At 38.6% G+C, this 16,879-nt stretch overlaps 2 protein-coding genes across 4 annotated transcripts in view; both read right to left on the reverse strand.

The window, feature by feature from the left end:
* LOC128257326 (uncharacterized) overlaps nucleotides 1–16,879 on the reverse strand; it is a 150,245-nt gene that overhangs the window by 65,731 nt on the left and 67,635 nt on the right. The window lies entirely within an intron of this gene.
* LOC128257316 (ecdysone-induced protein 75B, isoforms C/D) overlaps nucleotides 1–16,879 on the reverse strand; it is a 105,175-nt gene that overhangs the window by 48,271 nt on the left and 40,025 nt on the right. Inside the window, exon 1 of one of the 3 annotated variants that reach the window (XM_052988277.1) lies at nucleotides 856–1,943. The exons of the other annotated variants lie outside the window; for them this stretch is intronic. Within the exon in view, the coding sequence (XP_052844237.1) occupies nucleotides 856–1,573 (718 nt within the window). The 5' untranslated portion in view covers nucleotides 1,574–1,943. Of the gene's footprint in view, nucleotides 1–855; nucleotides 1,944–16,879 lie in introns of those variants that run through there. 3 annotated transcript variants of the gene reach the window in all.

Genomic DNA, 16,879 nt, shown 5'->3' on the forward strand with positions numbered 1-16,879 from the left:
TTACTTGAACTCGACGCTTAAACAAAAAAAATGATTTCGGATGCGGAACGACCTTGATGACTGGAAGTGACTGACTAAACGGTGATCATCGCACTGATAATGATAATGGCGTAGATAATGATGGTCACACGATTGCGGTACCTGTGACGTCACTATAATTATTTTATCAGGCGCCACCTTGCAAATTTCCGCTTTGCGGGGCTAATACGCCTAATGCTAATTGGCGGGGGAAGGTCAAAATCAAATCAGATCGACAAACACGAGATCGGATTTTCTCTCTCATACCTCCAATATATATATAATTTTTGAGATATACTCGTAGAGGCGTTTTATGTGCATACTTTTGGTTTTCAAGGTTTACATTTTGTCTGAAACGGAAGCAAATCATCAGATTGCTTTATTTTATGAGATCGATACCATTTTCTTATTGGTTTCAAACTTATGTTGCTCAAAATAGTTTTCAATTCTTCGATCGAGTTTACTATATATCGGACATCTTAACTTTAATATGCTGCTTAAAAATAATTTCCTAGTGATTTTAAAGCTTGTATTTTAAAGGTTATATGTATAAATGAGTGTGCTTAGTTTATAAAATACACCACTTTTGATAAGTCGACATTTTTTAAATTAGTCATTATTTTTTTTAAGCCGAATCTTGAATGAAATGCGTTGAGTGCTTTACCTAACATCTTTCCAGCATTTTGGAAAATCTTTATGATTGCTTTAAAATGTCTTAAATGGCTGGGTCAATGTGAAGGATCCATAATATGCAAGATTAGTTTGGCCCACTTTTTATTTAAGTAACATTTGCACTTATCGTATTAGTCCAATATTTTCCTGTTCCGTAAAACTCACCTATGTTGAGCTCTGGTTCTCCCTTCACCGAACTGGCCACAGTTGTATCCATAACTGGGTAGGACTTGATGTATTCCGGAGTTTGAGGACGCGAATCCGCTGGGACAACTACAATACCACCCGGGTGGTGAAGATTCGCCTGCGGATATCCGTGGGGATACATCGCATGCGGGTGCGGGTGGTGCTGAAGGTGATGTTGTTGTGGTTGTTGCTGCTGTGGCTGGTGCTGTTGTTGTGCGTGGTGGGGCAGGGACTCGAAATGATGGGGCATTTGTTGCTGCTGTTGTTGTTGATGTTGCTGTTGCACCACCACAGTCGTGGTGCTGACGGCACTCGATTTGCTCATGAAGATCACACTGCTGTGGGGCAGCGGCAGCTTGACGGAAGATGAATTGGGGGAATTCGAAGAACTCGCCATGGTCACACCTGTGGGTGGCACAGTATCCAGATCTGTGACAGGTGCTACCAGGCTCCTAAATTCCGGATTGTAATTCTCGTTCATGCCCAGTTTGCTATTGTGCTGGTAATAGGCCGAAACACTGGTGTTCGGCGGCAGTTTAAGCGCATTCTCCAGGTGAGAACGACCGGTTACACCCAAAATGGGTGGTGCCGTCGTGCTGGGCTGTTCTGGGGCTGGTGGTGCCACCATACTGGCACTCACTGTGCTGCAGATCACAGAGGTCTTGGCGCTATCTGAACTGTCCGCGGACATTAACATTTTGCTTGCGATTTTGCTCTTTCAGGGGTAATTTCTTAGAATTTAATTTAAATATTTTAATTTAAATTTCCAGCCTTAGGCATAGTTTTGGTTTTTCAAGCACTTGTTTTAATATTGGTAAGATATTATTTTATCCTTTGCATTGAAATTGGGATAGCCTACGCGGGCAAAGTTGTCATGTTTTCTGAACACTTTTTAAAATGATTGTAAAACTGTGGTAATTCACTTCTTGGGTTATCCTTGTCACGGATTAATCACTACACTGCTATAAACTCGCGACTCGAGGTGGATCGAAGTCGTAATCGGACCAACGACACGGAACGGAACGAGGCGGAGCGATCTGTGCGCTGCGAGCGGCAGTTAGTCAATGAAAGGAAAATCAACATTCGCGGCGGATCTTGTTCAGTTTTTTCGGCCAGCCGACCCTGGGAGCGAGCGTCGACGTCGGCGGCGATAGAGAGAGAGAGAGCGCGCTCTCCACTTCCCCACTTGAAACATGTGCTGCCGGCCTCTAAGCGAGTGCGAGCAGGAGAGCGCGATCCCTCAGATACCGCAATTATGCGGGGCAATCAGTTCATGAAATAACCGAAAGAGGATTGATCATGAGCCACTGACTAACATAATAATGATAAGCCATGAACAAGCAGACAACTGAGGGAAACCAAAGATCATCTAAACAAAGATTAATATTATCAACTTACTAAAGTAAGCAAACGAACTTGATCAACGAGGTGACAATTTTTTATATGATTATTGTTAGTTCATACTTTATTTTTCTTACCACTTTATCAAATTCATGAACTTAGCTTAACCCCGCATAAACTCAGTATAAGCCAGTGAGGGTGAACAACAGCTGTGAGAGCGAAACACATGTCGTTCGAGCAGAGAGTAAAAGATAACCGCTCTCTCTCTCTCACCATCTCACAATCTCTCCACCTACCCCTCCCCCTCGACGGAGTTCAATAAAACTTCGGTGGAGTGAAAATTTATGAAATTACATGCAATTAAAAATTATATCACTCACAATAATGAAAAGTTCGGAACCGCGGGATAGGATCGTTGACTCTCAGTCGTTGACACTGGGCGGAAAACATGTAAATCAAATATTTACACGGCCAAAAGGCAATAAACCCCATTGAATGCTGAAAAACTTCGCCTAGGTCAATGCTAAATTTATTTCCTGAATCGTTGAGCCACGTGTGGTTAAATTAGAAGCCCCCTCCCTGCCAACTAACACCTCCCCCCTCTCTCAACCCACCACCCACACATTTGACCCATTCAAGGCTAGACATCCGCCGTTTTTCTCGGGCGTTCCAAAAATAATCTTTGACTGAGTTTTCCTTGTTTCCATTTTTCAACATTTCGGCACATTTGTAGGAGGGGGAAAATTCAACAAATTTTCCTCGGCAGGCGGGAGGGTTTTGTTTTTCTTTTCGAAATACGACATGTTTTCCTTCAAACAAAAACAGACAGATATTCTTATTTATATTTTCTTAGTCTTTATGGGGGTATTTTTGTGGGAAACGTGAAAAATGTTTCGGTTAAATTAGCTGTTAATACTCCTGTTTATTGAGAAGAATGGACAATGTGTTTAAGACTACATTTAAGTAGGCAAGGAAATGGTGTTAGGGGTATCTTTAGATCTTTGAAAGTGTTGCCTTAAAAATATGAAAAAGTATTCGAGATTCTTTCCTTATTAATTAAATTATTAAATCTAACATAATTTCTCAAAAAATGGGGTTTTGTTACACTGATCTCGTAAACCCAAATATGGATAATGTTTCGAGTTCCCAGCCCACCTCCGTCATCCTTGAATCAAAGCTCTTATTACCTTAATCCCACTTGCACTTCGATCACTTTCACATTGGTTTGCTGACGTTGATCGTCCAACGGACTCCGTAATCAGAAACTCGAGCGGCATAATAACAATAAAAGCACATTTTCCCTTAGCCGCCAGACCCAAACAAAAATAAACATTGAACTTCCTTATTAATGCAATTTCAATAATGACAACAGTCCAAGGCAGCAGCTCAAGAGTCAAGTCCCCGGATCCGTGAGTTCGAGTCTGGAGGTACTTGCATATAAACGAGCAGACAAAACGAAAGTGGAACCTCCGAGGAGATCTCATCCCGGGGTTCAAGTGGGGGTCAAGTTCAATGAGGGTGAACTCTCAAAAAATGTATTATTATCGTTATTTGGAAGATGGTATTTTATTTTATTGGTCTTCAAGAGGCTATTAATAATGCCTCGTGAAGTATGACTTGACAGGGTGGTAGCACAAAACACAAGCGTATATTTTCTTATCAGCATTTTGGGAATGCCTGACTGTCTGAATTTACATTAGCTTGAGAATATAAAAATATTTCAGACAGGCCCATTTTTTTAACTAAAGTTCTTAGGATTTATGACGACAGAACTGGTGCAACAATTCGAATAAGACTTCGTAGCTTATTAGCTAAAATACTAAAACCAAACACAAAGCTGCAATCGAATAGAGACATTGCTATTCAAAGCTCGAGCCTTTCTTGCTGCTTTTCTTATAACTTTATTTTTTCTGCCAATTTCCAAAGAGTTTCGCCATGTCATGATCTCGCTGGCGATCACTGCCCGCGATCATGGGGCGAGTGAACTCCTTGGAAATGTCATTGGCTTTCTCCCCCATCCCGAGTTGTATCTCGACCGAGCTCTCCCGTTTTATGTTGCGAAAAACTTCATTCCGTTTATCAGTAAATGGTGTATATGGGGCTTGGCTGTTAGTTACTTAGTCACTTAGTCACGACAGCTGGATCAAAGTACTCCGATAAAGAAGTGTCCCTGACGCAGTCGCCTTCAACTCTCCGGCAAGCGGCGTACGGCGTACAATTGACCGATAAATTGAGATTGAGGGCCGCCACACGCACATGTCAGAGAAATGGTTCAGTGCGTGGTGGGGGCATCAAATTTATATTATTTTACTTATTTTATTGTGCTATAATCATTGGCAATTGTTAATCGGTTGACGAGCAGTTGAAGGCTTCTCTCTCCTCCGTACTCTTCTGATCAAGTTGAACGAATCTTTTATACATATTTCCTTGTGGCTCTTGTGCTGGATTTAATTTGCCAAAAAATCGGGTAGCAAAGCAAAAAAGATCACAAAAAAAAAAAAAAAAAAACTTCCCCGATAAGTTGTTAACAATTTGGGCAAGTAGATTTTAGAACTCCGAAACCAGTTTCGGATGGCGTAACTCTCCGTCTGTCTATCACTCTTTTTTGGTTTATCTATGTGTTTGAGTATCTGTATCTATATAATTAACGCACAATGAGAAGGTGCGTGAGTCCGTCGGTCCGTCCGCGTTCATGAACTCGGTCAATTTGAAGGCCAACCATTTTGCGGCTTACGCATTGAAAATGTGTGTATTCCGTCTGTGTTGTTTTTTCTTTTTTTTTCGTTTAGCTCTGCCGAGGTTTTTTTTAGTGATTTTCGTACGCGAGCAATTTAATTTTTTTGCGTGGCTTCTTTTTTCCGGCATTGTTGTTCTGGTAGGATTGTGTCGTTGATTACGCATAATTTTTGGGCCTGTTCATGATGTCATGGCGAAGGGGGCAATCGGTACAAGAACGAGCCGAAATTTGTATAGTACATACATATATATTCTGAAGGTTGCCCCCACTTGAGACAAGGGAACATTTCGCGATAGAATTTGCCATGCGAAAAAATTGGGCTAAATAAATTAATTGAAATTATTTACTTTTTAAATTGTAAGTAAAGGGCTCGAAAGTAATTTTCTAACAGTTTTGAATTTAATAAATTATACAAGCCGAAGAAACTATTCATTAATAAATGTAGAGTGCTGACTGCTCGAATAATTTTTGGAAGTGAACAAATTTCACACACTTTATAGTTTTGCTTATAAATTTTGCTCAAGGTTCTTCAAATAGCATTAAGTAATAAAAACCTAATCGTATTGCTCACATAATATTTCACTGTTTTTTTCGCTTTCACAGACAGTTTCCCTTCCCGAAGCCCTCGCGATTACCAGGTAAGCCCCTTGTAACCCCTGTCAGTACAGTACTTCCCCTTCAAGAGCCCCACCCACGTGTGAAACAGATAAAAGTGATACTGCATAATAGTTTTGGGGCTCTGCCCGTGCCATAATGGCTAGTAATCGGATCGTTTGTGTGTGAGAATTACGGGTACAGTGGAACAATATGCGCCTTATCGACGTAACCAGCCAGCAAACTTAAATAATAACAATAAACCCTCACACACACACTAGTAGAGCGGCAGTGACAGTTAGTCTCTTATCGGTGAGCGTTTGTTATCAGCGTCAAAACCAAAATGAAGGTCAGCAGCACAAATTCCGCGGCCCACAGTCACCTTATCTCTGTTCCTACATACATACATATGTACATATGTGCTTCTCCTTTCCACTATCTATCTCTGTCTCACTCTCTGCGCTTTGTTCCTCCGCGTCACTTCTTCGACTGCCCTTTTTGGGAAGAGTACTTACGTTTTTAAATTTTTTAAGTATTAATGTGCTAAAAAAAAACATTGAAACTATGATTATTTGCAGCTCAATTATTAGATAGTTATTTTATATATTTTTATTATTTCTATGGGAGCTATATGCTATAGACGTCCGATTTTGATAAAATTTATACCATAATTCTGAAATAATTAAACATTGCTATATGTCGAAGAACTAAACAAAAAATTAAAAAACAGAAAAGTTATAATTTTTTTCATTTATTTTTCCGATTGTTCCTATGGGAGCTATATGCTATAGTCGTCCGATTTTGATGAAATTAAAACCGTAATTCTGAAATATTAAACCATTACTATATCTCGAAGAACTAAACAAAAAATTAAAAAACAGCAAAGTTATAATTTTTTCATTTATTTTTCCGATTGTTCCTATGGGAGCTATATGCTATAGTCGTCCGATTTTGATGAAATTTAAACCGTAAATCGGAAATATTTTACCATTACTATATGTCGAAGAACTAAACAAAAAATTAAAAAACAGCAAAGTTATAATTTTAAAAGGAATATTAAAGAACTGGATAATCAAATAACTATTACTTAGAAAATTGAACAGAAAATAGAAAATGATTAACCATTGCATACTTTCAGAGACATTTTTAAGAGAATTTAAAGTTTCTTAAACGATTTGAAATAAAAAGTAAAGAAATTAAGGTAAAGAAAGTATAGTAGTATTTTAAAGTAGTATAACAAATCTTGTAAAAAGAAAAAGAGTATTTACAGTTCATTTAATGCTTATTGACTATGGCCCACATTTGTAGCCTCTGTTGTTTTTGTTAAAAATAGCTAATAGAGCAAGCCAGAGCGTGTGGGTGTGGAAGGTGCAGGGGGTGAACAGGTGCTCTTATCAGAATTTGATTTCTATTTATTCCGGGCTCGCTGTATTTTCGTAGTTTTTGCAAAAGGTTAAGATTCGATAAGGGTTTTCAAGGTCCGCGACAGCTGATAGTTTGGGTACAGTTATATAATCTATGCAATGCTTTCCCTGCCCACGCTTTTTATTAGCCAAGGTCGTCAGAATTTTCGCCCATGCGTGTGTGCTCTCTATTATCGCCGGTTGGGAACTGCCAAATTCTAAAACAAACAGCCATCTTTTGACCATGGCCTCGTCTCGGTGTGTTGAACTGCTTTCCTCCATTTCGCTACCATTTCCTCTTGTTTGCTCGAACTCAATAATAGTTATAAGTTTCTGTTTACTGCATAAACAATTAATGCCAAGTGCCAAAAAATATCAAAGGAACGAAAAGTGTTTGGATATGCAAAACATTCAATAACGATGAATAGCATGGAAGGTCTTAGAGTCAATTTTATGGGGATATTGAACTGTTGAAAATATGTTTATATAGAAGTATGTAAAATAGAGATAACAAAATGTTTATCCGAAAATTGAAGATTAAATTTACACTGCCAATTCCTTCATATATTGTAATAGTATTTATAAAGTAGTACATGAATATAAGCAAAAAAAAAATTAACTTGAGAGTTTTTTGAACTGTTAACCTATCAAAACTCAACACAAACTCGAATCTTCTTCTTAGCCACCTCTCCTTGTTTTCATTATTGTCGCTTCAGGGAAATTTTCAGAAAATGCTCCACAGCATTTTCCATTTCCCCACTAAATCCTGTATACTTTTCTCACTCCCTCTCGGTTCTTCTTCTTTCGTTCTGGGATTGTACTTGAACTCGTTTCTAGACCCCGTCTTTTGCTACTTCTGGTGGCCTATCTACTTCTCGAACGACTCGAGTCGGTTCTTTTCGTTTGGTTTTCTAATGCCGCCTCGGATCGCCTCAGCTTTTCTCATTTTCCAGTGCCCTTTTCCCATTGTTATTATCTGCTGACATGCAAGGGCAGGAAACGCATTCCCTTATCGGCGAGGGGTGGGCAGTGCAGTGAGAATTAATCAAAAGTGCCTTGAAGCAGACGCCTCCACTTGAGCGATCCGATCGATCCGATCCGACGCGAGGCGATGATCACTCAACTCAAACTCAAACCTCGACTCGCTTCAATCAAGGCGCATTGAACGTTCAATGATCTATCCCAATACCAATAGCAACGCTCATGCCCCGCTTTAAAAAGTGAACTCGACATTGAAAAAAAATATAAAACCGACACACACAAAGCGACCAACATCGGTAGATAGACCTACCAGCAATACAAGACAAATTGTATCTCAAAGATTGACAATTGAAATACCCTTGTGGAATGTTGTTAATAAAATCATAAATACGAGTTACAGTTAATCTAAATTTTAGGTTTAGTTGTTATAAAATGCTTTTTTGTTTAAATACAAAATTAAAATTATGCGTAGCAGCAGCCTTTAAAAATAAAAGGAGTAAAGAGTATATTATATTTACTAAAATCAACTTATTTGGCTCTAGTTAACTCCATAAAGTAGACAACATTATTTGGAATTCGAGCATCTCATTTCCGGACATGATTGTAAAGAACATTCTCCAAGGGAAAAATAGAAATACTCCAAATTTATAGGGTATAACAGCAGACAGCATTGGCATCACGACGAGTGCCAGGGAAAGAGATAGAGCATGGTGTGAGCGAAAGAGAGAGCTGAATCTGTGTGAAGTTCAAAGCCACTGCACTGAGGCTGAGATTGCTACGATCCCCATGCCCCCCTTGTAGCATCCACTTTCCTGCGATGTTGATGTAGGTTCGTTTCGTTTCATTTTGCTTTTTTTCTTTTATTTTCTGTCTTTCTATGGGGAGGCTGCACTTTTGCTTTCCCGCTGCACAGATTTTCGCTGGTGTGTGTGTGTGTGGATCTTTGGATTTTTCCACTCGCAGCGGATCGGATCGGATCGCTCATTGAGGGTCTTTAACCCTTCGGGCAGTGCAATGCACTCTCCGTCCGTCTCTTTCACTCCCCTTCTCTTTTCCGACCGTCTTGTGTGCAATTTTTTTTTTCTTGCACATTCTTCTCTGGTCGTCGTGGCTTTCGCATTCGCATTTGTATCTATGCCTAGTTGCGTGCATTGACTCTACACACAGATACGCACACACACACCGAACCAAAAAGGGGGAGAGTGGGTGGGGGGTGGTGGCTTTACGACTGCTTACAGTTTTGTAACTGTTATTGAGGGTTATTCGCACTCCAGTAATTCCAAACTCAAGAAAGTGTGGCTTTCGAAAATTCATAGCATATACAATCTATTTGATTGAAGTTTTCCTCAAGTGATCCTTAATCATAAAGAGTCATTCAAATTTTTTAAAAATTGTTTTTACACTTAACTGTTGTTCGTATAAAGTGTTGATAACTAGATTAGACGATTTATGTATGTATGTATTTTTTTTTTTTAAAGGTTTCAAACAACTAGTTATTTCGTGTCATTCTTCTTAAAATCAAATTATTAAGTGTTTTCAGTTATATACAGCCTAAAAGAATAAATATACAGCCGAACTTCCATAGCTCGAGACACCAAAATAAGTTCTAGACTTCGAATTTCGGAAAGTAAATGTTTAGGAAGCCTAATTGTATTTCCATTTTCCATATGGAAAACATTTCTTTTCAAAAGGAAGCTTAGAAAACCAATTTTTCGTTATAATATAAAAGTTAATACAGAAATAAGTAAAAAACTTAGAAATATAGCTCAAACTAAACTAAATTTCAAGCCATTTCTTGGCCTTAAGCTGAGTTTTGGTGGGAAAAGCGTCATACTAACAACTCTGGATTCGCACTCCGCAGCTGCAGTTTTAGTTCTGCCCCAATCCCCTTCTGCGATCGTGCTTAGTTTGTCTGATAAGCTCTGCAGTTTATTGACTTGTCTCACTGCCTCTCGCTCTTTCGCGGGCCACGCATGTGAGCAGTTGGCCAAGTTGAATGCACTTTTGGCCATGTTTTGTAAAAATTGGTAATTGCCGCACGTGCTTTCTATGATTATACCAGAGACACAAACTTTAACCCGGCCTATCTTTGTTTTTTTTTACACTCTGCCTCTATCTATCCGCAATTTCCAATACTCCTGTTTAATTGGCATTTTGCACTTGAACGGATCGGTAATAAGCACTTGAACAGGCCTTGAATTATGGCTTTGCATCCGATAGACAGATAGATTCGAACGGTAGTTGATTGGGCTGGTTACTTGGATGCTTAGTAACAGAGATACACAGATGCCTAATGGTCCACCAGAGGGTTTAAATATGGCAAAAGATGGCTGGAGAATATGATGCTTGCAGCAGATGATTTATGAATGACTTGGATCCGAATATGGAGGAACAAGAGCTTTCTGATTGGTTTCATCAATTTAGGTTATAAAAAAAAACGGGAAGTCCTATTTTAATTATTTTTTTAAATAAATCATGTAACATATCTTAATGCTGACTTGAAGTTCTAATAAGACTTTTTATTATTTTATAAACTTATAACTTTAAAACGTTACTACCAGTTCTCTACAGATTGGTAAGACATAAAGACAAAAGATCTTTCTATAACGATTCTCTTTTCTTTGGGCGCTAAGCTTTCGCCACTTGACCAAATCGAATTGGGGAGAGCCAACGAGCCGAAAGGAAACCGATCAAACCGCATTATTTGATCAAACCACTTTTTGGTCAATAGGCTGACAGCTGCCGCAGACCACGACATAAAAAACAGCTCAAACAGATTGATATCTCAGTCGGTAATAAGTGCAGAAAAGCCATAAAAATAACATACAGAAAGCAAAAAAAAAAAATGCGAAAAGAAAACAAACCGAATCGAACCGAACCGAAGAACAACGAAAATCAAAAGTCAGGCACACAGAATGTATATAAACCGATGTATATTTGGCAACGTAATAAGATTATGCGATATATGCCGGGTAAGATGAAACTTGGACTTGGACTTGACTCCGCTGAAGAAACAATTCGTGCGAAAGTGAATGACCTCCATTAACCGAAGACTTGTCTTCTGTCTTCTGTAGAATTGTGCGTTTTTCGCCGCCGCGTCTTCTCACTTCTCGTTTCTTTCGAAAATTCGCAACCCTTTTGGCTGTCTCTCGGCTTTTTGGCCTTAGCATAATAATTAGTGAGACAAAAAAAAAATATATATATATATAATAAGAAACTGGGGCCTGGAAGAGTGTACGCATAAGACCCGAAATTGGTCTGCGGATCGTCGGGGAATATGAAACCTGTTTGAGCACAAGCACATACGCTTTTTAAACGTGTTTAGCATAATTTTTTCGTATTTTTTTTTCTTGCGCCTGCTGACTGATAATTTATGAATGCGAAGCGATGAGCGCCAGTGCCCCCCTCCCCTCGTAAACACAAGGAAGTGAAGTTTAATGTACGATCTGGCGGTCAGTAGAACATGGTATGATATGGCGAGAATCAGGTGGCAAATCGATCGCCGAGCTGAGCGCTTCTGGTTTCTGATTAGATTATAGCCAAGCAGGAAGAGTAGAGAGGTCGTGAGACCCTTGGGGCTTTTGAGGTCGAGTAGTTGGAAATTCGAATCCGACAATTATCACATAAAGTCAAGGCTGGTTAAGGGGTTCGCTGATCGCAGAAAATGAAGGATGACAAGTTGATCAGCAAATCAGCGATTAGTGAGGCAGTGGGTTTAGCTCAACAATGCAAGGAATATTGATACCGAAAGTTGCTGTAGAGCAGAACATCTGTGGTTTAAGCATGTTTAAGCTTAATAAAATAACTAGAGTAAGTAAGCTTTATATAATAACAAAACTAAACTGTATACCTATGTGTCATTAAAAGCACCAATCCTTCATGTAATCAGTACAGTAGAAAACTGAACTTATAAAACATTAGAAAAAGGCGAAGGATCTTTAAACTTTTTTGGCCAAGTAAGAAAATCTTGTTCTACAAAAATAACTTAAAAGATGGCGCAACAGATCATTTGAGTACATTTTCAAGGTGGTCTGTCCAACTGAAATTAAAGAAGCAATTCAAACACTCTGCAAGTGCCTGCAGGTAAGCAATGATTTCTTCTATCCACTAACTGTACACATGAATGGGTGATCTTCCCCCACCAATTACCTGGTTAGTCCCCAGGTCGTTCTCCCCGGTGCCCGCGACTTCCCCTGGACTTTAAATCGGTGTGGTGCCAGGCACAGAAGTCAAACACCCCGACCGACGGCCAGTGTCGAGATTGTTCAGAGAGTTCGTTATACTATGGCATGGCAGTCGGCAGTGCATTGGCGCTTTCTACACACACACACAGACATGTGGCCCCTTTGCCCCCTTTTCCACAATTCGGTTGCCCCCTTTCAACCAGCGATCGCATGCAAAATAGCGCGAAAAAAAACTGGTATGCAACTGCAATTTAGTGGGCAAGAAGGGGGTAAAAGGGGGAGGTAGACGTCAGCTGATGACGTTGCCAAGTCAAAGAGAAACCCCCTTCCACGATCGCCCCACCTGCACCCCCTTTGGCGATTCCCATCCATGATTCAGTATGCGGTGAGTGTTGTTGACTCGGTCGACGATCGCAGGTCGCTGCACTCCCTCCCTCTCGCTCCGCAATAATACACCCCTCTCTCTCTCTCTACTCTACACAGGGAAAAAATATATTTTTTAATTTAGTTTACTTGGTTTTAATTTAAAAACATAAATTCTGAAATAAAAGAACAAGACTATTAAAAAACTGATAAAATACATTTTTATATGTGTTATCTTTGATCTGTTTATATTATGTAAAATAAACTGCGTTGATAATTCCAAAAAGGTTTCACATAAAGAAAAAAACTAATTTTTCAATTAATTATTTTATGTAATTTTACAATTTTATGTTTCTTTGACTTGACTTTAACTTTATAAAAAGGCAATTTTTTTAAATTAAAAAAATTAACTATCTTTAAATTATGGACTAGAGGCTATTTTTAACTGATGTCATGGTTTTGATGGCCAATTTTAGAATCAAAAATAATTATGCTGGATTTTGTCTTAATTTTGTAAAATATTATTTTTAGTGTACTAAAACTCAGTGGAGCATTCGAGTGAGTTTGGTGGGCAACTATGCTAGTGATACACAGCAGCAAATTGCAACTGGGAACTTGCAACTAGCAACGGGCACTAGCAACTAGCAACATGCAGCATGCAACGACAGCCATGAAAGTTGACTGACACCTCGATGGCAGGACTTTAACCCATAGCAACCCAAACAAAGTGAAACTGTTGTTCAGAGTCGAAGTTGAACTTATCGGGAGGTGGGGTGGCTGAAGTGCATTTTCCACGTGTTGCACGAACATTGGCACAAAATTGGCTCAGCTGAATTTGTTGTGAAAGTTTTTTTTTCGGCATTTCTTCGATGGCTTTTTGATAGTAATTTATAGTTTATTAACTTTATGCACCGAGTGCATTGACTGGCAAACAAGGGGGGCGCAGGAAAATCTGGAAAAATCCACGGCACTCTCTTGGGTTTTTTTTTTGGAGGTCATATAAATGCCGTGGGTGGCAGTGAAAGTCGGTTAAAAAGCTGGAAAGGAATTGATGGGTTGACTGACTTGTCGACAGAGAAATGCAGCTGAAGTGGCATCCTAAAAAGGGAGAGGAAATTGTTGCTGAAGGTTGCTGAAGTGGGTGTGGAAAGGAAAGCGAGATCTGCAATCCCTGATTAACATGGAAATTTACATTGTATTGGATTAAAGAATATGAAAAATTTGGTAAAAAGGGAAATCAGTTTGACTAAAGGTCAAGTTTATAAAAATATACTTTGGATACCTAATAAAAAACGCAAACTTCTTAAAGCTACATATTCCAAAACATCAACTTTCTACAAATTTATGGCTCTATAATATTTCTTTATAAATCGTAAGTTTTATAAATGACAAGTTTTAATAGCTGGAATTTTTTGGTACTTTTCCTAACCTTTTCACGATCACTTAATGCGAGCAATATTTTATTATATACTTCACATTATAAACGGTCACTGGTAAAGTGACTCAATCTGGTCAAAGAACTTGTTCAACTTAAAAATTCTAGGAAAAATCATATGACAATAACATAAACTTGGACTCCAAATTCCCCCCAAAACCCCCAGTAAAACCCCTTACTTTTAAGCCATTCCCATTGACATCGACACCTTTTTGGCGTATAAACAAGGAGAACAACAAAAAAAAAATGAAAACTACGCAATACGAAAATGGCGGAGCAGAGAAAGGGCGATGAAAGGGGAAGAAAGGTGGGAAGAGAGAGAGGGACGAACATGGTTGCACAACCGATTTTAGACCGTTTGGAATTTTGTTTATTTGGGACAAGTTCACGGGCGGCCAGAAGATTCCAGAAGAATCAAGAAGACAGGGGGCCTGGAAGATTGGGCGGGGTGCAGTACCCCTTTTACATCATCTCCCCCCTTGATTTTCGTTTTCTTTTACGCTCATATTTGTTTACAACTTTTGATTTTTTTCGTTCTTTCGTTCTTTCTTTTTTCCGGTTTCTGTTTCTCTTTTCGCGGCACTTTGCTTACTTAATGACTTTCTACTTTTTTTTTTGGGAATAGTTTTGGGAATGGGGCTTATGTAATGGTGTATTCTTTTATTGTTGTTTTGACGGCCGCCGTCTTCGGTATTTGGGAATTATTATGCCTGTTGCTTCTTGACTGTTGACTGTTGTCGTTCCACGCTCAAATCGTTCGTAAACAAAATTTGGCCAAAAAGGGGAAGCATGAAGAAGAATTGTCCATTAACGGTATTTAGCTAGAGAGGCTTTAAAAACTGCGCAAAATATTTAGAGGCAAATTTTTGCCCTCAGGCGAGTAATTAAGAATATTGTTTTCGCCAGCAAACTATGTCAGTGCTGCTTATTTTAAATTCCTACTTATTTCATAATAGCCAAATAAATATTGAAAATGAAGACATTATATCCTTAAACAAGCAAATAAACTTCTTAGTTATTGAATGAGTTTAATAAAACTGACATCTTTATCTAGTCCTCTGAGTTTGCTTTGAAATACTTTTTAGAACCCATTAATTGTCAATTATTTTCATCTTGTCTACTTATTCAGACAGGACCAAAAAACAGCTGCATTCTCTGGATAATATATATAAGCGGATGCAATTTTGATCTTATCGCCGAAGCAGCGCTTTTGGCAACCCAATTAAAAACGCGTGTTTGCCCCTCCCAAGCAAAAAGAACCTTCTTCAAAAACAAACGAGGCCAGGAGTAACAAACAAACAACAAAGCCAAGTTAATTCCCAAAATATTGCTTCCTTTATATGCATTATATATCATTATCATCAACGCAAAAAAAGACGCAAAAACAATGATCTCCAAAGGCGACGCAACAAGTTCAAAAGAATCTTTTGTTTCTTTTTCGGACGCATTATTTTATCCCTCTCCTGCACTTTATTTTTGTTTTTTTTGCATTCAGAACAACACGGAAAGCGTTTAAGTAACCGACAAGATTTGTATTGCAAAACGTCACAGTTAAAAAATTGACGAATCCACCAGATAAAGCGAAATGTAAGTGAAGTGCAGTCTCATGGGGTTTGGGAGAATCAGTGGCGTGGTAAAGGGTTTACCATTTTAAAAGAAGTCTTCCACGTTATTCCTGATTCCTTATATTAATTAAAAGACTATGATAAAACTAATGAACAAACTCTTCTTAATATAGTAACTTAATAAAACCAATAAAAGAATTTAAAAAAAAAGCCAAAGATTTTTATATAAATTATGTACTTTCTTGAGCAAGGCTAATGATATGTAATATATGCATTATGTTAGTTTTATCTCTACAAGTTTCCTTTATTTTTGCCCATCAAACATGCTATTTTCGAATAATTTAAATTTGATCGATGTTCATTAATTAAAGTTTCCCCTTTCATTCTCCCCGGCAAAAAATCTCCGCCCATGGACTTTCTCTGTTTGTTTTCGAATTGCAGTCGGCGATTGTTGTTTGCTCTTTAGCACTGCTCTCTTTCGCCTGTTTTGCACATGTTGCGGATTCGTAAACGGGGTGAATGTCATCAGGATTGTGATTGTATATTTTCCCGGCCCGGGTCAATTGCCTCTTGGGTAACTCATGAAATTTCATTCGCCAGTTGGCGGTTGAAACTGCTGACGAATTCCGATCCAAATACAGACATATTAGTGGCTAATGACATATTGCTGATTGTATAATCGTGACGGGCCACAATTTGAATCAAGAATAAATGTAAGTCATAGCGATAATTACACTTGTGGGGGGTATTTTCTTCTGATTAATGTCCGACTAAGTTTCGCAGGCAAATTTCGATTCTGGGAATGTCTTTTGAAATGTTTGCCAAGTTCAGTGACAACTTGAGTGAGTAAAATGAGTCGATCGACACAGTTTTCGTGTGGAGAAGTTCACGAACCGATCTCGCATTGAGTCACAATGGGAAGTCGAGCAGGTTGTTGACATTCTACGAGTTCAGCTTTAACTGAAAGTGATTGCAGAGATGAGTATATGTATATCGGTAAATTAAATTCCTTGGTTAATCTGATGTGCAATGGGATTAATAAACGAATGTGATAAGTGTCAACTTAAAACTCTACTTTTAGGGATCTTGTGCCAAAAGACACAACAGCCACATAGGATATTAAGCTCCTCAAAGAGGTAGTCAACCTCTATCCCCAGTTTCCGTTTCTTGCATTATTAAAATAAGTGTTTAAGTTTTAAACGCAAATCCATTAAAAAAAAAAAACTCCTTTTAACCTTTTCTTCAGCAATTTTCATCTTCACTCGTGCAGTTTTCAAATTTCCCTGCGGCTAAAACTGTGTTTTCTCTACGCCAAGCCAAAACAAAAACACAAACAAAAACACAAACAGCTAACTGCAATCAACAACTCACAAGCCACAATAACAACGCGAACGGTCGGA

The sequence above is a fragment of the Drosophila gunungcola genome, assembly GCF_025200985.1.
Source record: "Drosophila gunungcola strain Sukarami chromosome 3L unlocalized genomic scaffold, Dgunungcola_SK_2 000002F, whole genome shotgun sequence".
Classification (NCBI taxonomy): Eukaryota; Metazoa; Arthropoda; class Insecta; order Diptera; family Drosophilidae; genus Drosophila; species Drosophila gunungcola.